Below are 26250 nucleotides of genomic sequence, written 5' to 3'. Positions count from 1 at the left end.
ATCCACACCCTCCTGCCACCCTGTTAGCCAGGCTGGACCACTGATCCAATTGTCTGATCTTCCTTATCTCAAACTTATTAGCTTCCATTTTCCCCACAAATCAGAGAGCTTTGTCAGTGATGAGTCAGTGTCAATGAGATAAAAAATAGGTCATTTTTATTATTTTTTTCCGTTTGCATCTCTCTCTCTCTCTCTCTCTCTCTCTCTCTCTCTCTCTCTCTCCTAATTTCTATAAACTATATTGCTCGTTTGCTTGGTCTACGCCGTTTAATGTTCTCCTAGTAATAAGCGCGGCCCTAAATGGACGTGGTGCTCATAGATCTTAAAGCCCTTTAGATAGGGGCCCCTCAGGCAAAGGGCCTCAGTCCATCACTATCGTCCAGGGGGAAGCAGCTTTATACACTCAATTTACTGTTTGTTTTCCAGCAGCACCCATCATTTATAGCCTAATGAGAGGGAGTTTCTTGCATTCAGTGCAGCTCATTCTGCAGGGTAATACGTTTCATATACTTCAGAAGATATTTAGAGATATGGTTCAAAATATAGCCTACAGGAAATTGGCCACAATGAATTTGTACATTTGCAGATGACAGATTCATTAGGAATCAATTCGAAATATATCTTGGACGCTGGAAATGTCTTTGTTGTTGAGAGCATCTGCAAGTATGTAAAATATATTTTGGTATATAGGCTATTTTAGAATAAATGTCATCCACGTGGATAGTTTTGGTCATTTTTGTGTCCTTTAAAGCATAACTATTCTGAAATATGTGTGTAATGTTTATGTTTATATACAGGTGGTGTTGGTTCACTGGTTTAAGATCAAAGCTATATCGCTCATGGAAGCTGTAATAGCCCCTTACCTGTCTCTCGTATTTATCCCACTTATCATCCATTTTGCCAATCTGCCCAATGTTAAGGAAGCAGTCACGTTGGTACAAATCCTCCATCGCTGCTCCTCCTGGCTCCTCTGTGGCCGCTCCGCCACAGTGGAAGACCTCTGTCGCCCCCATCTGTCTCCTCAGCGGATTGCAGTGTTGAAAATAGCAGCAGCGACATACAATGTAATGGCTGTAGGTACGGTTACAGTGAACTAAACCTAATATTAATGGAGGAAAAAAATAGTTGATTGCACAGGTATGAATGCCCCCCCCCCCCCCCCCCTCATAATTAACTAATGTCGAAATCAAAAAATATTATTAGTTTAAGTTTTTTTGCTGTACAGCTGTACGTAGCACTGGACATATAAAATAGCTATATTGGAGATTAGTTGTTAGCTGTGAACATAATACTGAAACCTAAACTGAAATTAAAAACAATAATATAAATATAAAATTTAGAGGAAATTAAGGAAAATAAATTAAAATAAAAACTACATGAAACTGATCTTAAATGTTGTTAATGCTGTTCGATAACTATTAATATGCTATTAATAACTATTAATATATGTCAATAATAATATGTAACAATATATTTCACAGCACTGCTGTCGGTATACTGGCAGGTTTACCAGGTTATTTGTATCCTGACAGTAGCTTATGCATATGATACTTCCCAACAATGAGAGTCAAGTCATTTTACAGTAAAAAGCCTGTTTAATTGCAGAATATATTGACAGTACAGTACAGCAATAAAAACACTGCCATATTGCTCCTATTTTACATGACTTACACAGTTGGTGTTCAGCTTATGAAACCAAACAGTAATACGGTACACGTACAGTAATGGTGATGAAACACAACATACAGACAGGCTCACAGAGCACTTCAGCCCGTCACCTTCCACTGACGGGTGGCTGTGTTAATTAAGAAATGCACAATAATAATAATGATAAGAGGAAGAATAAAGACACAGAGCATTGGATCCCTACAGCAGTGATCTTCTGGCCACTGGGTCTAAAGGGACAAGCTGGGCTGAAACGACCGGTCACAGGGAACAGAGAAGCACAGCCACAAAGCCCACAGACAGAAAAAAGAATAATACAACCAAAAAAACATGGGTTACTTTGTACGCAATACATACATGACATGAAATGACATGACATGACATTGTCCATGGTCATTCATTTTCATCCTCTGTACATTTCCTCTATCAACTGGCCTTCATTCACCGCATATTACGTCCTCTCAGTTAACTGAGTTCATGTATTACATGAGTGTTGTTGCATTTCACTACACAGCTTCAGTTTGTTAATAAGGACACTGCAGTTGTTGCACCGCAGCCTTTCTTCTCCCACCGGCTACCGCAGGATCCTGGGGGCCGACCTGTCATCGGTCATTGCCTTGCGGAGCCTCACCCCGCGGCGTATGGACACCAGCATATCCACGTCCCCCTGGGCTGTAGAGGGCAGCTCCTGGGGCACCGAGTGGGCAGACTGAGCCAGGTCTCCGAGCAGCGAGCTGGGGAAGGGGAACTGACCCTCGCCCAGGGCGTGGGCGCTGGCCGCCAGCTCTCCTATCTTCTCCACCAGGCTGTGGCGGTTGGCGGCGAGCAGAGGGTCCTCCTCGGCACCGTGGGCGGCCATGCCGGGGGGCTGCTGGGCGTAAACGGTCCTGTCCAACCCCGCTCCGCAGCCCCAAGCCGTGTCCGGCAGGCTCAGCCGCTTGGGAGAAGCCCTCATGTAGTCCGTAGTGGACGGGTCGTCGCCGTACAGAAACTCCTCGCTGCCCGAACGCTGCTGGGTCGGGCTGGCGTACCCCGGGGAGTCCGGGACTGTGGGGGTCTTAACTGGGACGATGGGGGGGCGGATGGGGATGGGGCCAGATGTGGACGGGGTGCGTCTCACCCCGGTTTTGGAGGATGGTGTCCGGCGAATGGTGGCTGTCCCGGAGGCGACGGCCCCTGAGCCCCCTCCCCCTGCTCCGTTTGTAGTTCCCTGAGGGGTTTTACCAGCAGGCAGGCCCGCGGTGCTAGCAGGCCTCTTGGTTTGGATCATGCGGCGGTAGTTCTGGGCAATGTTGCTGTGGCGCGGGATCGTGGAGGACTTGTCAAAGTCTGCCTGACCTTCACTGTCAGCGTCCCCGTTGAGAGAGTAGCACTCATAATCAGAACCTGAAAGTAACAATATGCCATGAGCATCCATTTTCTCATGATATTCCACACCAAACACTGATGGGAACTACATTTTGAAGATTATTTTTTTATGGCTTTTCAGCTTATAATGTAGATAATGATTGGGATGACACCCAAGTGGGCAGTGTTACCTTGTGAGGGGATGGTGTCCTCGGAGCAGGACGGGGTGTTGGTCTGGGTGCTGTAGCCACTGGAGTACTGCAGGGAGTCTCTGCTGCTCTTCTGCTGCTCCATGCTCAGGCCTCTGGTCAGGACCATGGCCAGAGTACTGGCTGCTGGGGAGATGGGCTCACAATGCTGAAGCGCACACACACACACACACACACACACACACACACACAGGCAGGCAAGACACAAGAGACATACATAAGGATTAACCCTAACCCCACATACACAATTGACCACAGGACAGTTCCCAAGGCATACCGCTGTATATACCAACATTCACTTACCTTGGCTGCAATGGCTCCTGGGCCAATCCTGGACCGGTGTGGATCGTCTGGATGCATCCCAGAATACCCCTGTGGACTGGGCGGAGCCTCCTGCTCTCTCATCCTATCCAGAGATTCTCTCCTACGCTGCAGAGTGGTGGCCAGTGACGGCTCATAGGAACTCGATTTGGCCCAATCCTGTGGCATTAGACGTAACAATGAGACTGTCTCCCAGCAGCGTATCTCCAAGTAGAGGACTTGTCTACCATCCGACAGTTGTACAGTCTTCCATTTATTACAAATGGAAACTGTTCATTTGGCTCATGAACTGGTTAGATGCTACGGTAGATATCAAGATGTCAATGGCATTACAATGGGTTAGGCTGTCTCAGTTTAGCAAACCTTTGTAAGTAAAGATTTGAAAACTGAGCTTAATGGGTAGCAGCAAAATGGTGATTGTGAGGTTAATCTACACATTGCTTGATATGCATGTGAGGCATTGAAAAAACCAAGAAGCAAGGAAGCAACACAGAGAAGTTTTTTAAAAGGAGAAAACCCAAAAGTAAAAATTGCAAATGAAAACAAACCTTCCAGCTAGGAACCTTGGATGTGGGTGAGGGGGTGTTGGATCCGGGGGAGTGGTTAAATGTGGGGGACGCAGGAAGTATGACAGAGAGAGGCCTGATGGTGCCAGTGTGAGAGAAAGCAGGGCGGAAGGTACCGAAGGATGAGCATGAGCCAAACTGCGGAACGGACAGACAAGTCTGAGTCAGAGTGCTCAACATCCATGAATAGCTCTCGTCAAACTGTACTGCGGTTGTCAGGAGAGGCCCATGAGCCTCCTTAAGCTATAGATAACAATGAGCGAAAAGCACTGCATTTTCTGTGTGTGTGTGTCCACCAAAGCAGTAAGTAGATGGGCGAGATGTGTGTGCATGCAGTACTAACCGCTGTGGGAGAGTTGCACTCGCTGACAGACTGGCAGGTTTCTGAGGCCTCAGAGGAGGCTGAGCTTGTTGATTTCTGCAGGAAAGTGGAAGATGGAAAAAAAAAAAAAAGAAAGAGTGGAGGGGAATGAGAAATGGAGAGAGAGAGAGAGAGGGGAATGAGAAATGGAGAGAGAGAGAGAGAGAGAGAGAGAGAGGGAGGTGTGAGCGATAAGAAATGTATAGAAAGGGAGTGAGAGTTGGAGAAGAGGGGTGGTACGGTTTAGGAAGAGGGAGGATTTTTTTCTTTTCTTTTATTTCGTCTATGGGGATCTAAGGCTAGATAGAAAATAAACTCGCCCATAAGATCATTTATTCAGCACAGAACATTGCATCAGTCGGTGTATTGCTGCATGCGCGTGTGTTCTGCGCGCCGCAATCCTTTCAGACAGTGAGAGTAGAATAACTTCATCATTCCTGTGGGATGAAAACCCAACATTCAGAACTGATAAAGCTCTATTGCAGCGGTTAATACAAAAACTAAGAGCTCTGTCTGGGCCTGGGTACCTGTCTCCCTGAAGAGGCTATGGGTGTGTGTCTGAGATGAGAAAGGAAAAAACATGCAATACAGTATCTCAGGTCAGCCTGAAGTTGCCAGATGGGGGGAGAGTTTGTAGTCTAAAAAGAATTAGATCTACCGTGACCAGAAAGTGGTGTGTTGTTGTTGTTGCATCCTTCTGTCCTGTGGTGTTATTGCCTGAGGGATCTAGGGATCTAACAAGTAAGCTACTTTCTGGTTTTGCCGTGATAAAACGATCGAAAAGATTAAACCGCCGAGAGTGCTACCTGGCTGGTGATGTCAGAGGGCATGGGTGAGGGGGGCTTGGAGTGGGTGTTGGCGTCCTGGGAGATGAAGCCTGAGTCGTGAGAGGAGACGCTGCTGAGGCGATGGGCGCCGGCAGAGGGCATCTGCAGGAGACTGTGGACACAACATCACATCAGTATTTATTTAAACATTCACATGCACACTACCAGTCATGTTTTTCATTATCTTAAAGCCATTTTGATCTAAAGGTTTATGCTTAAATGCTTGAAATGTTTCTTAGACAAATATAAATAGGGAAGTTGATGCCTATGTATGAATTTCTTTCCAAAGCCTTTGCCTTTCCATCAAGGCAATGGAAAGCTACTTTAAAGGATCTAAAATATAAGATAGTTTTGATTTAACACTTTCCATTTGTTTCCATTTGTGTTATTTCATAGTTTTGATGTCTTTACTATTATTCTAAAATGTGGAAAATAGTAATAATAAGGAAAAATGTGGTGTGACTGGTAGCGTGTATCATAAAAAAAGGAACGCCGTCAACATCCAAACATTTTTATTCTTGTTTTTTTCTTGTTTCGGGAGGAATTATGTGTCAGGCCGAAACCAAAACATAAAAAGCGAAATTAAAAATTGATCACAACAGCTACGAACATGAAAACTCTATAAATTCTCCATACAATACGATGCCACTGTTCTAATTTGGTGCATCAAAGAGCATTAAAAAGTGATCTGTTCTTTGATTTGTCTTTCCTTCTCAGCATTACAGGCTATCAAATTGCTTTTTCTTTCTCGTTATCTCCCTCCCTCTCATTCATTCTCACTCAGCGTCTCTCCTCTTTGTCACCCACACATTTGAAGATGTGCGACTTGGGCTTCTCACCTCCCTACTGTTCTGCTCTCCCACTCCTCCCCCTCTCCCTCTGGAATACATTTGCAGTTATCATTCCTCCTTCATCCTCTTCCTCCTAGCGCCTTATTCTCTCTCACAGCAGTCAACTTTTCAACGTTTTTTTTTAAATGGCAAATTAATTAATATTTCTGTAAATGTTCTACAACTAGAAAAAATGGCTCATTATCCTTGAGCCCCAGGCCAGGTACTCAACTTGACAGTGCAGTGTATTCACACATACTGGTCTTCCCTCCCTCTCTCCCTCTCCCTCTCTCTCTCTCTGGAAGTAGCCTAACTGCTCCACCTTGTTTCCTCTTCCTTCTTCCCATCCACCCACTCATTCACCTCTTCATCCATCAATGTTGTTGTGTAAAAACCTTGTAACTCAAATTTTTTTTATTTTCATGTTTTAACTTCAATTGAATCATTACATGCTCCTCTGTGGCAAAATTAGTAGCGTCCAATGCACTGCTGCAGTTTCTTTTAGGTGCTGGGAAAATACAGGGGAAATAAAATCCGTAAAAGTTGGCACACACTACATAACTCCTCGACCGACTTGATAGTTACTTATTTTTAATCATTTCAAGTCAAAAAACACAGGAGAGAACCAACAGCGGAGCGATAGGTCGCTCCGCTGTGGGTTGAGAAAATTCTGTGACCTTGGGCTTGTGAAACCCTTTCAAAGCCCAGAGGAAAAACTCCATGTTTTTTTTAGTTCCTGAAAAATTGGGAGATATTTGGAAGATGTGAGGTTTTCACCCCACAGCAACAACATGCTATTTTGGTGGATGATTTTAGCCAAAGCACCTTGTAGGTCCAGGACTGCACTCCCTTTATTACCTACGCCAAGGAGGTTATGTTTTTGGTGCCGTTTGTTTGTCTGTTTGTCAGCAGGATTACAGAAAAACTACTGGCCCGATTTTCATGAAACTTCGTGGAAGGGTGTAGCATGGCCCAAGGAAGAACCCATAAAATTTTGGAGCGGATCCGGATCCGACTCACGAACAAGCAATAATAGCATGAACAAGCAGCAACAAGCAGTAATAGCGAATAATAGCGGATCCGACTCACGAACAAGCAATTCGTAGAAGACTGGACTATTGGCCTTGGTGGAGGTCTGCGCTCTCCGAGTGCCCTTCTAGTTGTGGATGCCCCAGTGGAAATCAAACCCCTGACCTTGGCACTCTATCCACTAACCACACAGGACCAAGCACTGCTCTCTACTCGCTCCGTCCCATTCTCCCTCTCATGGTGTGTGTGTGTGTGTGTGTGTGTATGTATAGGACTTACCTGCACATGCTGCTCTTCCTGGAGCCAGTGCTACTGGGGGAGGAGGGAGGAGTCTGGTAGGACCAGCTGTAGTCGGAGCCCTTCAGGTCCCGGATCACCTGGAGCGACACATGAGCACATGGTGATGAGATGTGGCCAACGTGGTGAGACAATGGACATGAGCAACATTGTTTTTGTAAGAGATAGAGATAGGGATTAAAAAAACAATGTGAATAATAGAGCGGGTTATTGAATGGCTATGGCTACACCTGGGTTTTGCTCATTTTACCATTGGAAAAAAAACAGATTCAGAAGCGATCAGGGTCACATTGTGATCAGAATTCCACAAAGCCTGGACACAGTCCTGTGATAATGTGCATGTGAATAATTTAGAGAAGGAGAGGAAGAGCAGAAAAACATTTGCAGACACACAGCCACAAGAGATGTGGGCCTATATCAGGTATTTTCAGGCAAAGTGTGGACGAACACCAAAGTCATCTTATAACATCCAGCCTTTATAATTCAATCTCAGAAATCACACTGCAGTGACAGGCGTAACTGTGACTAACGACAGTAAAATCTGCACATTGTTTAGAGAGGGCTTGTATCCAATAGTGGAATGTGGTTTGGTACACAAAAAATATACACATGCCCTTGTATTTGACTGTGTTAAAGAGTATTAGAGTGAGTGTTACCTGCTCACTGGCTGGTGGCAGTTTGTGTGGGTCTTCAGTCAACACAGTGAGGTCATCAACAATGGCCTGCAAGTGTGTTACCTCTCCCAGCATGGCAATCTCTCCATTCTAGGGAGAGAGAAAAAGATGGATCGAATTTCACAACAACCAAATCAACAACAAGATGATGCAAGCTGGAATATCTGTTTACATCAGTGACATCTCCACTGTTTTTCTACAGCTGCTTTGGTAGATGATGTATATATAGATATGAAATCCTCAGGTAATGTCCCTCACCACCACAGGCTGCAGCAGGTTGATGAATGTACAGTAGCGCCCCCTCTCTTCCAGGAGGGCTCGGCGCACCGCCTGCCTCTCCGTCTCCTCCATCAGCAGGTACAAGTCGCTGACGTCCTGCATGGCACTGTCCAGCTGGGGGCGCAGGTTACCCCGCCCTGGAGAGGACAGGGGTCAGAGCACAGAGAGAAAGAAGAGGGGAGGAAGGATAGCAGGGGTTGTTGAGGAACAACGGACAAAAAGGAGGAGGGGAGGAGAGGAGGGGAGAACGAAAAGGGATTGGAAATTGAAGGGGAAAATTGTTTTGAGTGAGGAGAAAGTGATAGTTAGGGACGGGGATGACGTGAAGGGAGAAAAGAGGTAGTGCAGGGGAGAGGGAAGAGAGTAAAAAAAAGAGATGATTAGAGCACTCACTATGATAAATTGCTAGAGCACTAGAGGTCAAACCACTGACAAACACTACAGTTAAATGGTTCAGCAGGTACATGAGGATGAGAGGAGGCCAGACACTGAAACATGTCATCGCTAACTATTCAGGTGAGATGATGAGATGATGCACAGCGACTGGTGGTGACTTGAAGGTCCTGAAATGGATGTGATTAGATACAGGCTATTACTACAGAATACCAGTCATTCAAGAAGGCATAGCACAATGAAACTGGATGATGGGTGAGGAAAAGCAAAAGAATGAAAGGACGGACGACTCTATAAAAGATGACCAAAATCTTCATTTCTCTGATGATGTAGACAGACATAACCTCAAAGATGATCATGATGCGTTTGTGAAATATCTCATGCAGGAATATCTCACTACTAAATTAACATCAGGGCAAAACGCAGCGCACATACCTAGAAGCTCTACAGCCAGGGAAATAGCCAGAAAGAAATAGAAGAGGGGTTGCAGGAATAGGCAGGGGGAGGAGTATAAGAGAAACAGAAGGAGAGGCAATGTTAGCTATATCAAATAAGGGCAATTTGCATGTATGACTAGCCCGTACCACTGGTAAGAGTCTTGTATGAAAATAAGAGGTCAAACCAGCAATAGGGGCTAAAGCAAGCATATCCAGGAGAGAAGATCATTTTGTCTGCCTTCTAGGGTAGATGCTGATAAATCATGCAAAGTTGATAAAAGGCCCTCTGAAATTCTGCCAGTCACTTTGAGTCAACTGACTTGTGATTTCCCTTTCTAGTCACTAGATGGCGCCATCTCAAACTGAGCCATTGGTACAGACCAGTGAACTGTAACCAAGCAGAAGTTCATAAACATCAACCCTAAAATTTCTACAGAGTTATGATAAACTTCATCACAGTTCCATTCACCAATAAGATCTTGTCGCTGGGGAGATTTTTTTTCTCACCTTTTCTGGCTTTTTTCTGGAGTTTCATGGTGTCTGACGACTTCCTTTTGATCTCCTGACGAGACCGCTTGTATTCTGTGGAGGGCAAGTGAAAATCACAGAGGTTTCAATTTCTATTCTGTTCATGTGGTTAAAAAAAATATGTTTCAGTGGTACCCAGCATCCATGACAGCAAGTGTTCCTGTTTTATCTATTGTTAATAAACGCTCGTAAATGCTGGGTATTGGTGGGAGTTTGTGTTTTCTGGTCGTTCACCTTTGGCATGGTCTTTGTCCAGCTGATTAGCCGTCTTCTTCCATTCCTCTATCCTGTCCTGCAGCGGCGTAACTAGGCCTTCCATAAGAGCACTGCAGAGAAGAGGAGGGAAAACATGCACAAAAAAACAGAATGAGAGGAAGGTCAACAGAAAAAAGCTACTAGACCTGTAACACAATAATTCCATGAAGGCAGGGGAAGAGAGAAAACTGCAGCAGAGAAAAAAAACAGCAGGCGCCACTTACTTGGTGAAGTGGCGTAATTTAGTCTCAATGCTGCGGTGTCGCATGCACATCCTCGTCAGAGCCGAGCCGATGTCCCTGGTGGCACCTTGAAAAAGATAATACATAAAATGAACAAAGAAATTGTCAGCGAGGACATAAAAGCTTGGCATTAAAAATGACAGATATGCCTCTCGGCCCAGCGACACATGACTTTCTGAGAGGAGGCAAGACAAATCAGGAGACCGTTTTCTGAAAGGCCCAATTCACTCCTGTCAGATGGATTCATCAGGGCTTCATTCCAGACCAGAGAGGAAGTTCCAGCTGCAGCCACTAGATGGACGAGTGCTGATGGTAAAACCAGAGCCCACAAATGTCATACTTTGTTTGCCGTTTAAACCATGGGGAAAGCAAATATGACACACTGCCTGCAAGCTACATCTCCCCCACAAAGGTTTGACACTTCCAGATTGCGTGCGTGATTCTTGCCCTAGTGTTGTAAATAACAGCTTGTGAGACTTTGTTACTGTACTTTTCCTCTCTGCTGAAGTGTAATTAAATGGGGTCTTAAGCCCTAAAGCCCAGGCTGGCCACGGCCCACTGTCTCACTGATGGTTCACAGGCCAGTGTAATATGTGGCAGCACTGATCCTGTTGTAATCTGGGCCACATAGGGCTAATCTGAGGGTCTCTGAACACACACATACACACACACACACATAGAGAGAGAGAGAGAGAGAGAGAGAGCATCTCTCAGCAGCAGACAGACCTCACAGAGAGGTGGCATGCACCGTTGTGTTTGTGTTTGAGAATGTTTGTTTGAGTGTGTGTGTGCGTGCGGGTGCATGTGTGCAGGCCCCGTGCATGTGCGTGTGTGTGTGTGTGTGTGTGTGTGGACAGGTGGTGTGATTTACCCACCCCCACCCTTTCCGAAGTTCTCACCCCCTCTATCCTGGAGGAAAAAGGAGGGAACCCTGTAAGGGGATATCCCTCTATTCTTCCCTGCCTGCTCTGCCTTTCCTGTTCTCTCTGTTTCCTAAACACCATTCATACAGGAGGGACACAGACAGAGAGAGAGAGAGAGAGAGAGAGAGAGAGAGACTGGCTCCAACATTCCCTGCTAAAACAGGCAGAAACAGAGAGAGACAGACAGAGACAGTGACACGGAGAGATAGAAAAACACCCCTAATACAGCTGGCATGAAATCAGACACTGTCTGAGGAATGCTGCGGATGGTTGTCCGGTGAGATCTCCGCTCTATTCCATTTATCGCACAAAGAAACTGGGTTACCGATCTCCAGTCAATATCACATCACAGTGTGAGACAAAGACCATTTCACTCACACAGTATTCCCTTAGCTGTCAACTGCAGCGCCTGTTGAACCAGTTCAAAGGCAGTCAGCAGAGTATCTGGTCTCCATCTCACAGAGACATCAGTGTTGGCTGGGTAGATGTAGAATAACTTGTGTGTGTGTGTGTGTGTGTGTGTGTGTGTGTGTGTGTGTGTGTGTGTGTGTGTGAGTGAGTGTGTGTGTTGTCATGTGTCTGCATTGCTTTTCCAGGTGACTGAGGGGGGCACAGGTGAAAGGTCATCCAGCTGTGTCACACACAGGCCTTAAACACCAGGAAGTGATTGTGTTAACATGTGGAACCCATACACCAAGCTCATGTTATTAATGGCAGAAGAGGTGTCCATCTTCAAAGGAGTTTGTGTTCTAAGTGTGTAATATCTGTCACATTGAAGCCTCTATGCACACACTGGATCATTTCTGTATAATATATATATATATATGCAAAGACCAATGAGATACACAGACAGGCACACGGGGAAACTGACGTGGAAAAACACAAGCACACACACACAGGACACGTGCGCGGCGCAGGTTATGCATCTCTCCGTTTCGCCTTTCTCCTCTTAAAAGCATTACAGGAGGCATCCACAGCTGCAAATCAGCTCTTGGAGGGTAAGTGGGCAGGATGGAGGGAGGGAGAGAGGGAGAGCTAGAGGGAGAGAGGGAGCAGTGTGGGCTCTTTTATCTCTATAACAGACCTTCCCAATGTCACCGTCGGCCAGCCTCCCCGAAAGCCCCCAACCCCCACGCTCCTATCCCATCCACACCTGCCAACTTCCCTTCCTCTCCCGCTCCCTCTCCCTCTCCCTCCCGTCTCCTCTTCTTCTCCTTCCCCTCCCAGAGGGGATCAGCTGACAGCTACATCCTGGGGAGGTCCAGCGGCTTCCTGCCCGTGTCCAGGAGCCCTGCTGGCCTCTGGCCCTGACCGGACGGACCGGGACAGGGCGATTCGCTCCCACAGCACCCCTGCGCGCACACACAGGCATGCGTCAAACATACGCAAGCAGAGCTGGGAGGACGGTTCAGGTTGACTGGAATGACAGATAAATCAGCAAAATCCTCTAGAGGTGAAATATTAGAACTGAAAAAGTCAACTTAAACTTAAAAGTACACTTAGTAAAAAATTATGAAAATGCAACTGCTTATCTATCTATCTATCTATCTATCTATCTATCTATCTATCTATCTATCTATCTATCTATCTATCTACCTACCTACCTACCTACCTATTTAAGTATCACTCTTTCTCCTCTCCCTCTCTCTCTGTTATTATGTCTGTGTGGGAGGGAAAGATTCAGAGCACCTGACTCACTTGCAGCTTGAAACCTGGCTGGAAGTGAGTAGGAGCTGGGAAAGTTATTATTTAGCAGACCTGGACCCCCGGGGGTGCAGGGGGAGCGGGGCCGACCTCATAGCGGACACCCACACACACATTCACAAGAACAGAGCCAAAGGCCCTCGGCGCAGGCCAGAGCGAGGGAGAGCCGTTATGCAACCCAGCTGTATATCTGAAGACGCGGATTAAACAACTGGGAGCAACTAAACGATATTCCAACAGCGCAACAGTGTGTGGGTCATTATAACGCGACTGCTGTGTATGTCGCCGAGGCAGATGGTGCCTATTTCAATATATGTGACGTACATAAACATAATGGCCACCAGATCTGCTCGGTTACAGCAGCACTGGGGGTTATTGGTGGGAAGGTCGTGCTCCACTGTTGGGTATTGGTGGGAACCTTGAGTCCCAATATCCAGCACCAGTGTAGTGCGGTCTAAGCGTTTAGCGAGTGGTTCCTTCCAGCGTTCTGGTTCTGATTAACTAGCCTGAATCCTCGGGGAAGGAGGAGCTTTTTAATAGGCCTGCTTTATAGGGGGGTCTCCTGCCAGGAGCCGGGAGCCAGGAGCTGTAGTCTAACTGCCAGGGGCCTCACTCCCTGATGTCTTCAACATGGGAACTTAGCTTAACCATCTCCCTCTTTCAGCATCTAAACCCTGCTGTTCGGCTCTGATTTCCTCCGCGCTCAGACTACCGAGCTGGAATGAGAAGCAGCTTCTACTGGAGCGAGGCTGGAATTAGACCGGTCTGGAAGTTAAACCCAGTTCTACTGTTAGAGCTCCAGTGGGTGCTCCCTGTCTCTCTCCCTCTGCTTCCTGTGTCAATAAAGCATGTTTATGTGGGCTGTGGAGCAGTAAGATACAGAACATCCTCGCCGTTACGGTTCCAGGAATACGGAGTCCCTTGATGTGCTGAGCTCTTATACAGCCGCTGCTTAGCTAAGGAAATTCCATCATCCGTAAGACAACAGCTATTCCTCACGCTGGCACCTTGGCCACTGGACTGACCGCGGCTGGCACAGACCGCTAAGCCTCCCGCCTTTACCCTCTCTCTCGCCTTTTAAGTGCTTGAGAATGTGAACTGGCAGGGACACAGTGGAGGCCAATGATGGATGAAAGGGGATAGGGATGAGAAGGGAGGAGAGGAAAGGATGAAAGAGGGTACACACTGGCTGGGTTCGGCCAGTGAAGGGACAGAGGAAGCGCTGGCCCGGCTGCTGCAGGTGCAACTATAGGGCTGCCAGGCCCAATCTCTGGGAAAACGTGTGTACATGTTTGTGCATTTGCCCCGGTAAATGTGTCTATTGCTCTGATAACGAGTGTAACGACACAAAAAAAGAGGAACCTGAACCTTGAAATATCATCATCATCTTCTTGTAGGTTGTGTGTTTGTCTTTTCCGAGGAATGAAAAACATCCTGCGAACGGTAACGGAGTCGAGGCTGTGTGAGGAGAAATCGCTTTGATTCTATCATCTTCATTGATCTCGTTCAGTTGCCAGTAGAGCAAATACGCCGCTGATATTTCTGAATTCAAAACCTGACGAAAACATCATACTTTCACATCATCAAATATTTACTTCAAAGCACAGCTTGAGTTGTGTTCCGCAGCAGGAGCAGTCGGTCTACAAAACACTGGAAGAAAATCTGCATCCATTATGTCTGCTGGTTAGGCAGCGATAGCTTCCCTGTTGACAGCAGTGATGATGGGGAGAGTGGTGGATGAAACAGCAGCAGCATGTGGACATTGATTGTAGAACAGTGCAGTAGGCCTGGAGCAATAGTTTGTTAACAAGAGTTACGGATCTACCTGAAGATCTATGAATTCTGGATGACAGCCAGAGCAGAGGCAGTGTTTAACATCCTAGGTACTGTTTCAAGAAACCATCCAGAATTTATTTGACTTTCTAAAATATGGGTTTATTATTTAATATGGGAGTTTGACTTGCAAATGGAAAAATAAGCTTTTTAGAACATTCTTTGTTCATTGTAACACTAAATACTAGTCTGTTTCACTCCATTTTTACATAAATTACAAATGTAATGTAATCAAACCTTTTACAGCCTCAAAATACATGTAGAATGATACACGTACAATGTATCAAAAGCTCAGATAATAACCTTACAGAATATTTTAAATCAAATAAATCACTATGTAAACAAAGCCAGAAGTGGATGACAGTGTTTAATAAGTGAAAATTGTGCTTTAATTGAAGAACAGACCACCAGTGTTTGTATTTCTTGTTTTCAGTGGGAATTAAAACCAAGACCCACATTGTGTTTTTACAATTAAATATTGAAAATTGTATTTCCTTGAACTACATATGCAGCCAATCCTGGCCCCAAAACCACAATATACATTAAACTGTGATTTTTTTTTAAACCCATTACTCCCCATTCTGTAAAGTAGGAAAATGGATGAAAGTGTGTATGAGATTCATGAGACTCCTGTGGCTTAATGAGGAAACTCTTTAGTGAATGTGCTTGCACGTGAGTGTGTGTGTGTGTATCTGTGTGTGTGCACATGTGTTGCGTGTTTATCAATGATATGAGTCCACAGTAGAAATAAAAACAGCATTCAAAACCTGCGTGTCACTTCCTCACATGTGGAATGTCTCTCATGCTCTTACCAGCAACAATACTAATGGAAGACAGAGGAAACTGCCCGGACATCAATTGTTTTAGTCACACACACGCACGGACACACACATCCCATTGTTGTCTGCCCAGACAATACACACAGCGAGCTTTACCTCACCGCCAGAAACACCCGCAGACAGCAGACCTTGGAGTGTCTTAATGTGGTGTAAACATGTTCTGGAGTGCATTAAGAAGAGATGGGACAGAGTTTAAAGGAGGAGGAGGAGGAGAACAGGGAGGAAGCGATATTTACTGTTGAAGGAGCTTCCTGTTGAGGGACAGAAGTGCTGCTAATAATAAATACCTCCCCTTGTCCAGATGTGCTTTTCATTAGAGGTGGAGGAGAGAAAGAGAGAGGGAGAGAGAGAGAGAAAACAACCTTACAAGACAGGAAAGAAGAGAATGCAAGTGTCATGAGTCAAAAATGGAATCAAAAACGGGCTGAACAAGGATCAAAAATGAGAAAAATGCCGGAAAGGGAGAGCAAGAGAGAGAAAGAGCACTTAGTGGGAAGGAAAAATGAGTGAGGGAGAAGAGTTACAGAGAAACCCTGAGCAGAAAAGACAGTGGAAAGGAGGCGAGATGTCGTCGTGTACAACCCTGACAGGGGGAACTTAAAGCTGAGAGATGGACACTGGAGGCTCCTCCTACATCCGCTCCACTGGACCCCAGCTGTGACCAGTGTCCAAACACAACAGCAGACAGACTGGAGACGGAGAGTACTGGTCTGTGACAAGTTCGCCTCAGTCTTAAAGCTTATAACTGTGTCCACTTTCACCCTGGATTCTATTTTCCCATCATTCTTGACCAAAATCTCTTCAAATGCTTCACTGTAGAGTTGGAGAGAGCATCAATATGTTGAAAAAGAAAAGCTTTGAGCGCTTTGTTTTTTGTTTTTTTAAATGTCCGTTAGCCCTATAGTACTGTACTGGAGAGCTGCTCACCCAAGAATTGATTGGCAAGACAGAAAATGATGGGAAAATAAGCTACAGGACAGTCAGTGTTATGCTTTAAATGATGTGAGGCTTGTGTGGTCTTGTGTGACCCGACCAGTGAACTTCACATCTCAGCAAATGTCTCTATCAGCCACTTTAGTTGAGTGAAACCATGTATGTATTCCTTCATTCCCTCCATTTATGACCTCCTTCTTGCATTCCTCTATCAGAGTCTCCCTCTCATGTTTTTCCCTCCCCTCTCCGGCTCCCTTCCACCCCGACTGAGCGTTCAGGACCGAGCTGAACACAGTGTTCTCCTCGAGTCTCATGTTTGTCTTCTTAGTTTGGTATTCGCCCGCAGAGTCAACGTTATGCGGGGCCAACAGATTTGTTTTTCTCTCCTCATTATTATCCCCCTTTTTCCTCTAGTCCATCTAGTCCCTTCCACCCCCCACCCCCCCCCCCCCCCCTCACCCTTCGCTCCTTGCATGTAGTAATAATAATTACTGGAAAACATTCATTTGCAGGGCGACCACATTAAGCTTTTAAGGTTGAGGCTCGTAAACCCAGAGAGAGGCAGTAGGAGAACTGCGGTGGTCACACACAACTCTGTTGTGGCTCTGACTGACAGACAGGCTGGGCAGCTGAAGGAGAAATAAGAGGCTCTGTCTATACTTAAGGTGACCTTAAAGCTGCAGGTCGTTTAATACCTGCAGAGTACACCACACAATCAGCGGTAATGGCTCAGCAGAGGGGGTGGAAAGACCATAACGCGTTGGCATCCATCAAAGGTAGCCCACGTGACCGCGCGCACACGCAACATACATGTGCGCATAATCCAGTGTCAAACATGCTCTAAATCCACAAGCACGTCTTATGACATCAAACCCACATAAAATGCAGATGTAACCCCCCCGCCCCGTTACAGTACAATACAGGCTCATGTCAGCCTCAGATACGAAAAGCCGGGGGTGGTGGATGTCAACGCCGGTCACATGGGCACTCGCTCATTATTTGACATGTCCATATAAATAGCTGCACTGCTGGGATGGCGAGGAGGACAGTAATCCCCTGATCTCGCTCTGCACTAGGCCACGGCTGCATCTCGCCCATGCCAGGCGGTCCAGATGGCGGGTAGGGATATCCGTCCCATCTGCCAACCCAGAGAAGCACAGCGGCCAAGCAGATTACTGCTTCGCTGACACACTGATCTACTAGCGCACCTCCACGCCTCCACTGTATGTACTGTATGAGTCTGAAGAGACCAAAGACAGACTGAAAGAAGAAAAGAAAGAAAGAAAGACACAGAGAGGGAGACAGACAGAGAGTAAGCATCGGCATGCAGTGATCCACTGGAACATGACGTCTGCGTGTGTAATGGTGTGTGTACTCTACTAGCTCTGGCACACAGATGTGAAGGGAGAGCGGAGTGTGAATGTGTTCACGCAGTGTTGAATACAAACTCGCAAAGCATCCCAGTCTGACTGGTGATCCCGCAGTGTGAATACGTGGTGTTAAAGCTGAGAGTGGCTGACGGGAAGGGAAGTGAAGAGAAGGCGGTCTGTGTCTGTGTGTTACAGAGTGCGGCTAAGAGGATTAGCTAAACGCCTCTGCCTAGCCCGGCTACACAGAGCTGTGGAAATCCCACTGCAATCACAACCCCCACCCCAGCCGGCCCTAACCCACCCCCACCAGACTCATTCGCGCTCGCCGAAAATATGGAGCAAATATCTCATACCCTGATGGACCATTAGCCCTGGACTCCCGGCCCTCTGACCTCTCTAAACACAGAGGATATAGGCGAGTCCAATTCATCCATGTCCAAAAATGGGAAAAAATGAACTCAATCTTTCACGAAAAAAAAACATATGGGCCTGTTTCAATCTAGCCTAGCAACAACAAAACACCTTAACAAAACACTACCCTCCACATCAGTTAAAAAAAATGCATGAGTCTGGTCTGTGAATGAAAAAAAAAATGGCCTAGACGACACACCAGAAACCATTACGCTAACCAATATAACAACAAAGCACTCCATAGAGCTGCAGGGCCTCAAACTAAGTCCTAGGAAAGATGGGTGACGAAACATGAAACATTTATCTTTTTACGACTAAATTCTCCAAATACGTTCATCCAATACGCACTTTGTTAGCGGACCTTTATTGGACCCAGATGCCGGCCCCCGCTTCATGGAGACAGGCAGGCCTTTAGACATAGATCCGTCAACACGACAGAGAACAGCTTAGAGCAACACCGCTGTCGGACACATGCCAAAACGCCTGGCATCCGACCCCTCCAGCTGCTTCATAAAACACAGACGCTGACGCCATGACTATAAACTCTAAAAACGGACAACACAGGCGACTGGGAGCCCAAACTTGAACCCAGACCAAGACCTTCTGATAGATGGACATGCAGAGAGAGAGAGAGAGAGAGAGAGAGAGAGAGAGAGAGAGAGAGAAAGACAGAGGGGAGAGAGATTGCATGTGGTAGAGAAAGCGGCAGGTAGAGAGAGTGGAGGAGGTTTGCTCTCTACTGTAACACAGTTATTATGGGTACACTCAAAAGTTTGGACACGCCACATTTTTCTTTATTTTTACTATTTTCCACATTTTAGAATAATAGTGAAGACATCAAAACTGTGAAATGACACAAATGGAATTATGCAGTGACCAAAAAAGTGTTAAACAAATCAAAACCATCTTATATTTTAGATTCTTCCTTTGCCTTGATGGAAAGGCAAAGGCTTTGGAAGGAAATTCATACATAGGCATCAACTTCACTATTTATATTTGTCTAAGAAACACATTTCAAGCATTTAAGCATAAGCCTTTAGATCAAAATGGCTTTAAGATAATGAAAAACATAGTACATTCAATCAGGTGTGTCCAAACTTTTGACTATATATAAATAGTTCCCACAAAAGACAACACAAAAATCCATAGCCAGGAAATAATGAAATCCTCTCTTTCCTACACTGTCCTCTCTCCCCGACTTGCTGAATCTATCAAGAAGCACTGAATAGGTAGAAATGTTGCTTTCCTTGGCAGGGAAATGCGTACAGCCAAAAGAATGAGACAGTTTTGGAGACTTAATGGGGTGATGGGGTGAGTGTGTCAAAGGTAGATTAGAGGAAGAAGAACGCGATGAAACCTCCAGCTGTGCCGGCAGCTGCAGCTCGTCCCTGACCAAGACAGGGGAATCGGGGTGACAGTGTTGATGGCCAACAGCACAGGACCTGCCCCCTGCGGTGCAATAACCCCTATATGGCCATACAGACACTGAGACAAACACACTCACTGCAGGCAGACAGACCCACTCAGACATGAAGAGAGAGAGAGAGAGAGAGAGAGAGAGAGAGAGAGAGAGAGGGAAACTTACGAGACAGCAATTTCTCTGCTGTTGTTTTCCTGAAAAGTGCCTTTACACTTTCATGCGGGGGAGTTGTAAGTGTACAACCAAGCGGAAAGAGCGGAAAGAGCGGAACGTCTGGATGCCAATATGTATTAGGATGATAACTCTCTGTTTACATCTCTATTGCTTCTATCCCTCTCACCTCTATCACTCCCTGTCTCTTTCTTCTTTTCCCTTTGCTTCTTTAGTCTTACAATTTGTCGTCTATTGACACACTAGTCCAGGACACACACAAATCCTCGGCTAAAATGACCCAAACTATATCCATGCAGCACGCAGCCTGGGGTTCAAAGGTTATCCCAGTCCACCACAAGCCAGCTCCAATAAATATCGACATTCCTCCTGCCCAATTAATTGCTGGGGTTTGGAACACACGAGGGCCGAAAGGGCTCCCAGAGGACAAATGTGATGGAATTGGTCCGCTGATTAAGAGTGCATAAAGGCTGCAAGACTTCTCGCAGATTCCTCCAACTAATTAATATCGAGTCCTATTCAAATTGGAGTATGAAAAAAGGCTGAGAGCAATGGTGCTTTTTTATAGCCAGACCTACTAAATTGTGTAAGACATCTTAATAAGTGCTAAATCTTGAATTCATCTAATGGTTTTCTACTATAACACTAATGACCCGGAACGGCACACTCAGTTTCTGTGCACTTTATCTCCGCACACAATTTGTACCAACACTGTAGAGAGAATAATGTCCACTCCTCTAAACCATGTTTCATTACGTTCCTATTTAATCTGTAGAAAATCTCTCTGCCCATATTGTTTTCTGCGTCACTCACACGGATGGTGGCCTGAGAACGATGACTTTAATCCTAAAGTTAATGTCAGTGGAGAGGAGTAGAGGGGTGAGTGGGCGTATGACTGACACACTTACAGGGATTTTATGCATCTATAGCTGTAAAACCAAATCGCCCTTCTCTCTCATCTCTCTCTCTCTCTCGCAGTCTTCCTCCAATCATTCTGTCGTGTTTTACCTTCTCTTAGTGCAGACTCGCTTTCCTTTGAAGTGTTGCCCTTGCATAGTCTATATCTCTGCTTTATTGAAGCAGTCAGCCAGCTGCTAGCAGCCGGTGGATTGACCCAACTGTGTCTCGCTCAGTCTTGCTGAGCTCATATGCGCTCGCATCAGGAATCTATTAAGGTAACGTGATGTAGCTCTATAGCAATAAAATTTGGCACAACTGAAGAGGCCTTAGGAGTAAAAGCACTACTATATTTGGTTTTAGGGGTGAGAATGTGTGAACACTGTGTTGAAGAAATACCTCTTTAGTTATTTTCTCCAGCAGGCAGTGGTCAGTAAAGGGGTCAGCTACTGCAAACTGTTTTAGAGCATGTTGGCATGTGACCTAAGGTCAGGTGGCCGGCTACCAGCTGTCGCTCTGTGAATGTGTGTGTGTGTGTGTGTGTGTGTGCGCGTACGTACGTGCGCATGCATGCAGTGAATGTTTCTACGCATGTGTGAGTGAGTTTGTGTATGTGTCATGAGCTGGTGCATGCTCGTCCGCGGGGCTTCGCAGGTTTTTTTTGACCTACATACTGCTCTCGATGATCAACTGCACCGAAATCTGTGTTAATCAGCTGCCTCTCTAGCCGATCCGTCTGCTGCCGCTAGCACAGTGACAAAGCAGATCAGCAGACCTCATTAGGACCCAAGAAACAATAAGCTCAGATTTTCACTTCTCTGAGCCGTCTCCCTCCAGAGCCACCCCGCTCCGACCATCTTAGAGTGTCACGACTCTGCCTGAGGGGGCGGCAGAAGGCGTAGGGGGAGGTCAGACTGCCCCCTTGCTCTCTTTCTTAGTTTATATATACACAGCAAATTCAGTTGCCAAAGGAAAAAGAGAAGTCTTCATCTGTCCATGCTGTTTTCACTGTGGGGTGAATTCGCTAGTAGTCCTACAAGATGTGTGAAGATGTGTGAGGAAATGTGTGACAATCACACGTTTTCTCAATCACGGGGAAAATGTGTGTGGTTGAAGAATAACATTAATAAGTTGTGGTAAGTGTTTTTTCAGTGGGTGCTTTTATCCCGAGCACCTTACAGTACTGTGAGTGCATACATTTTAGTACTGTAAGTCTTCTGCCATGTTATACTGCCATTGAGCTACACAGGACCACTACACAAAACACTACTGTGGTATAACTCTACTATACTGTGGAGCTTCAAAGTACGTGGATTTTGTTTGTTCCAGTAGGGAAAGAATATTCAGCATGCAACACCCCCAAAGACAGAAACAAAGCAAACTGCCCATAAAGAATTGGCAAATGCTCTCTTTCTGCTTTTTCCACCACTTCTTTCCGAGCATAGCCCCGCTGTGTGTGGGCTTGAATTAATTGGACAACTTCCCCTTACCTCTGGAGTTGGTAGCCATGTCTGCCACCTTCTGAAAGGCATCGAGAAAGGCCACTGCTGCCAGAATGGTCGTCCTGTAAAAATGTTGGCACACATTTACTGCGCCATTACAGTATAAAAAAAAGTCTGTAAATATTGCACAGACAGGAATTTATCACTAAAGGTTTACCATTCATTGGCATTCTTGGAAGGAGGTAGCGAGCTATTTCTCACCTGAGTTGAGAGTGCAGCTTCGTGGCCTTGGCACTGAAGTCTTCCCACACAGGGTAGGAGCTCTGATAAGAGAAGGGGAAAGAAGATAGTCAAGTCAACCAAAAATACCTCTCCGAGGATGGCATACACACAAGCATACAGTACATTTTAGTAGGAACTAACCTCACACACATATTGTGTACAAATGTAGTCAAAAGGACGTGATGTTCTCCACAATAGGATAGACTATGGCACAACTTGATAAACGCTCAATGTCAAGTTTATTCACAGTACATGCATTTTTCTAGCAAAATCATAGCGATAAGATACAGAGTCCACAAAGTGAAATCCAAATAAAGCTGGGAATAACTCAAGAAAACCTGGCTTCTCGCCTTGGGCTTGGAAACAGGTTGGTGTGTGCGCTTCTATGTGCTATCACTTGTTTTTAAAAAGGACAACATACTCTCTCTATGCACATGAGTTGCTGTAGGCGGGTATGTGTGTTAACGTGTGCATGTGTGTAGTGCATGCATGATCTGTGTAGGCTCGTGCATGTGTGTTTGTGCGCACGGGGCAGGTAGTATGCCTGGTCTTTGAGGAATAAGGATCAGATTTAGCCCAGGATCATCACACGCTGCCTGAGGCTATCAGAGCAGCAGCCAAAACATAAAACACATTCAGGACTAGATCCCATTAGAACAAGAGCTTGAGCCTTGGAGAAAGGAGAGGGAGGGCACACCCCCTATGTGCCTCTTTTGACGGAAAGGAGGCAGAAGAGGCCACACATTCTCACTATATATACAGTAGCATGCAATCTGGAAACACTCTTCTTCATCATAATATCTTCAAGTTAACAACACGACTGCTTCGGGGTCGTCTCTCGGATAAAGTCTCCGCCTCGGAAAGTGATTTAGTGACTATCACCGCTAACAAAATGTTTGCCGTGAACCTCCCAGCCTCGCTGTCTTCACTTGGACTCCAACAGGTGGCTAATTAGCTTGTGTGGCCCGCGCCTCCCAAGGGCAGGAGAGATGCGCTGCCAAGACAGCTGAGGGAGGAGGGTGAAGACGGGAGGTGAGGAGAGCCACACGCAGCGCAACAGGGAGACACACACCAGGGACAGGGAGACACACACCACTCCCTTCATCCACACTCAGCAGCTCCCATGGAGGCGAGGGGGGACAGACAGAGGGATCGACATAGATAGCTAGATAGATAGATAGCTAGATAGATAGATAGATAGATAGATAGATAGATAGATAGGGCGGTCTCCCTACTCTCTATGCTACATCGCTGGCCAAATTGCTGATTTCTGTTCAAAACCAGCCAGATATTTTTGCCAGATCCTTCTCCTCCTTCTCACCATCTGCCTCCTCTTCTACTACCTCCTACTCCTTTTCTTCTTATCCAATGCCCGTCATCAATTCACCAGGCAGTTATATAACTCCAACAGGTGCTGCTTTTATCAAGACATTTTGTGTGTGTCTGTACAGTCTGTAAAGAGGCTAAGCAATGTATGTTCTTTAAGTCCACTGTATGTGTATATATAAGTGTATATGTGTGTGTACATTACAATTTGTTCACTCTTATAGACATGAACAGCAAGATCAGCCACAGAATGCATAGAATAGACACACTGCTAGGTCGCTCTAAGGGTTAAAGCGGGCCTGATGGGCTTCCATGGCCCAGCCAGGCAGCAGGAATGAGGTCAGATGTCTGTCTCAGACTGGACATCAACACTGTGCTGACTAAGGGCTTCTGCCTCCATTCATCTGCACTGCTTATCAATACATGGACCGGCTCTTTGTCTCCCTCGCCCCTGGCATGACCACGACACAAAAGGAAATATATGAAACCACCGCTGCCAATAGCTGGGAGCTGATTTCATTGAGCCTCTCACAGACAGTCTGACAAACGAGGGCCCATAAATAGTCAGTGTCCAGCGGCGCCATGCTCCTGTGAGCAAGTGATCAATAAGAAATTTGTTAGGTTGAAAGTGGCGCCTGATGCTCGGCTTATATGGTGTTATTAACGCTTTGTAGGATGAGCATCCTTGACAATGACAGGGCTGTGGGCTTCTAGCAGGGCTGATGAATACGTTCACACTTTCCATCTGTTGCCGTGAAGAACAACAGACCACCCTGGTTCAACTTACTTGACCCCCTCCCCCTACACATACACACACACACACACACACACACACACACACATTTAAACAGAATTGGAGACATCAAGCATCACCAGAAATCTATCTTTTCTCATGTTATAGACAAATAAGATGCAACACAAAAAGGAAAAATGTCACCCACATACACACACAGAAATATTGGCCTAGATGACTACATTCAGTTGAACTAAAGTCTTATTATAAGTCTATTCAATTTAAATAAGGCCTACATTTGAACTACATATTGCCAAAGCAGTGATTTCCTGCCACAAGGCCAAACATTAGGAAGCACCATAATCAATATCCTTCCATCCCTGGTTCTGTTGAGAGGTTGAGGAGATGGAGCCTAGCAGCTGTTTGTCTTGTTAGTCTTGTTAGTCTTGTTAGCTTTAAGAGCATCCTTCCATCCCTGGCATTATATCTTGAAAACCTTTGAGCCTTTGATAAGAAGGACTAGAGTTTGGGGTCAACTGGAACACCCAGAACATTTGTACTGTGACAGATCTTGATAAATCCACACAATCAAAATAATCAAAGTCACTTTTGATTGCTATTTTTCCATCCTTTTACCCAGCTTTCCTTTAACAAAACTGATTATTTGATTAAACTGTCTATTTGCTGAATACTAAAGCCATGATGAGGTTAGGTTGCAACCTCTGGGCCAAATGCACATCACCACCAAATAGTTTTTTTTTTAAACAAAATAAACATCACGCTCAGCTACTTAATAGCATACAGGCGATTAGTAAATGATACACAGATTGACACACTGATCAAATTAGTGTTAAAATCTAAGCAGTGCCTGACAGACCTGCTGCACATTATGCAAATAACACAAAGGGAAACATGTTTCATCTCTCTATTTGTCCTGCAGCGCTGTCTCTAGTGGGGGAGGACTCGGTGAAAGAAACAAAGGCAGTAAAAAAAATATAAGCGTCTGATCAGCCACCATGCAATAATAAAGGTCAGGGGGGAAAAACTGTCTACTTCAGTGTAGATGTGCTACCTTCATGTCGTTCACGATGGCCTGGAATAATCCACCCAGCGCTCCACACTCCTTCTCCACCGACTCCATGTTATCAAAAACAAAACAAAAAAGCGTCTAGAAAAACGATGCCAAAAAGCAGACGTCCGACTGTTCAACTGTTTTCAAACATCAGAAATCAAGATGTTGTTTTTGTTCATTCGCCCTTCGTTGTCCTCTCCTACCGTAGCGAGCCGGGAGAGGATGGGAAGCCGCAAAGCCCACAGCCTGCAGCCTGCGGAGCGCACAGACAAAAAGAAATGTGCTGCTCAATGGCACCGGCGCTGCTCGGTCGCTGGTTCTCGCTTCGGAAGCAGCGGAGGGATGGAGAGAGAGAGAGAGAAAGAGAGAGAGAGAGAGAGAGAGAGAGAGAGAGAGAAAGAGAGAGAGGCGCGCTGCGGCCGCACGCCGGCTCAAACTACAGCCACACAACGTGGAGGATGCGTGCGCTTTGGGTTTTCATGATCTTCCGATGATTCCAACACAAACAACGGGGAGATCACAAATCTGGGGAAGAAGGGGAGTGTGTGTGTGTGTGTGTGTGTAGGGGGGGAGAGAGACCACGGGAGACGGGATCGGTCGCAGGTCTGAGACGCGGGGACGCGCTCCGTTGTTA

General features: G+C 45.9%; 1 protein-coding gene across 1 annotated transcript; it reads right to left on the bottom strand.

The window, feature by feature from the left end:
• Positions 1 to 1604: 1604 nt before the first annotated feature.
• Positions 1605 to 25870, bottom strand: mtss1la (MTSS I-BAR domain containing 2a). The gene is made up of 14 exons (XM_078283001.1): positions 25617 to 25870; positions 22465 to 22526; positions 22252 to 22325; positions 10243 to 10327; positions 9998 to 10089; positions 9743 to 9817; positions 8385 to 8542; positions 8109 to 8216; positions 7435 to 7532; positions 5276 to 5408; positions 4452 to 4526; positions 3525 to 3701; positions 3204 to 3369; positions 1605 to 3051 (listed from the first exon to the last, which is right to left on the bottom strand). Exons 1-14 carry the CDS (start codon positions 25683 to 25685, stop codon positions 2240 to 2242), a joined length of 2184 nt encoding a protein of 727 aa, XP_078139127.1. The 5' UTR covers positions 25686 to 25870; the 3' UTR covers positions 1605 to 2239.
• Between the last annotated feature and the right edge of the window lie 380 nt (positions 25871 to 26250).

This window comes from Centroberyx gerrardi, chromosome 4 (genome assembly GCF_048128805.1).
Source record: "Centroberyx gerrardi isolate f3 chromosome 4, fCenGer3.hap1.cur.20231027, whole genome shotgun sequence".
Taxonomy (NCBI): domain Eukaryota; kingdom Metazoa; phylum Chordata; class Actinopteri; order Beryciformes; family Berycidae; genus Centroberyx; species Centroberyx gerrardi.
This window is presented reverse-complemented; position numbering and strand designations above follow the sequence as displayed.

Coding starts and splice junctions, on each gene's coding strand:
- mtss1la (XM_078283001.1), bottom strand. CDS start 25,685: ATGGAGTCGGTGGAGAAGGAGTGTGGAGCGCTGGGTGGATTATTCCAG. Junction 7,533..8,108: donor TGCCACCAGCCAGTGAGCAG/GTAACACTCACT, acceptor GTGTCGCTCCAG/GTGATCCGGGACCTGAAGGG. Junction 3,052..3,203: donor GGACACCATCCCCTCACAAG/GTAACACTGCCC, acceptor TGTTACTTTCAG/GTTCTGATTATGAGTGCTAC.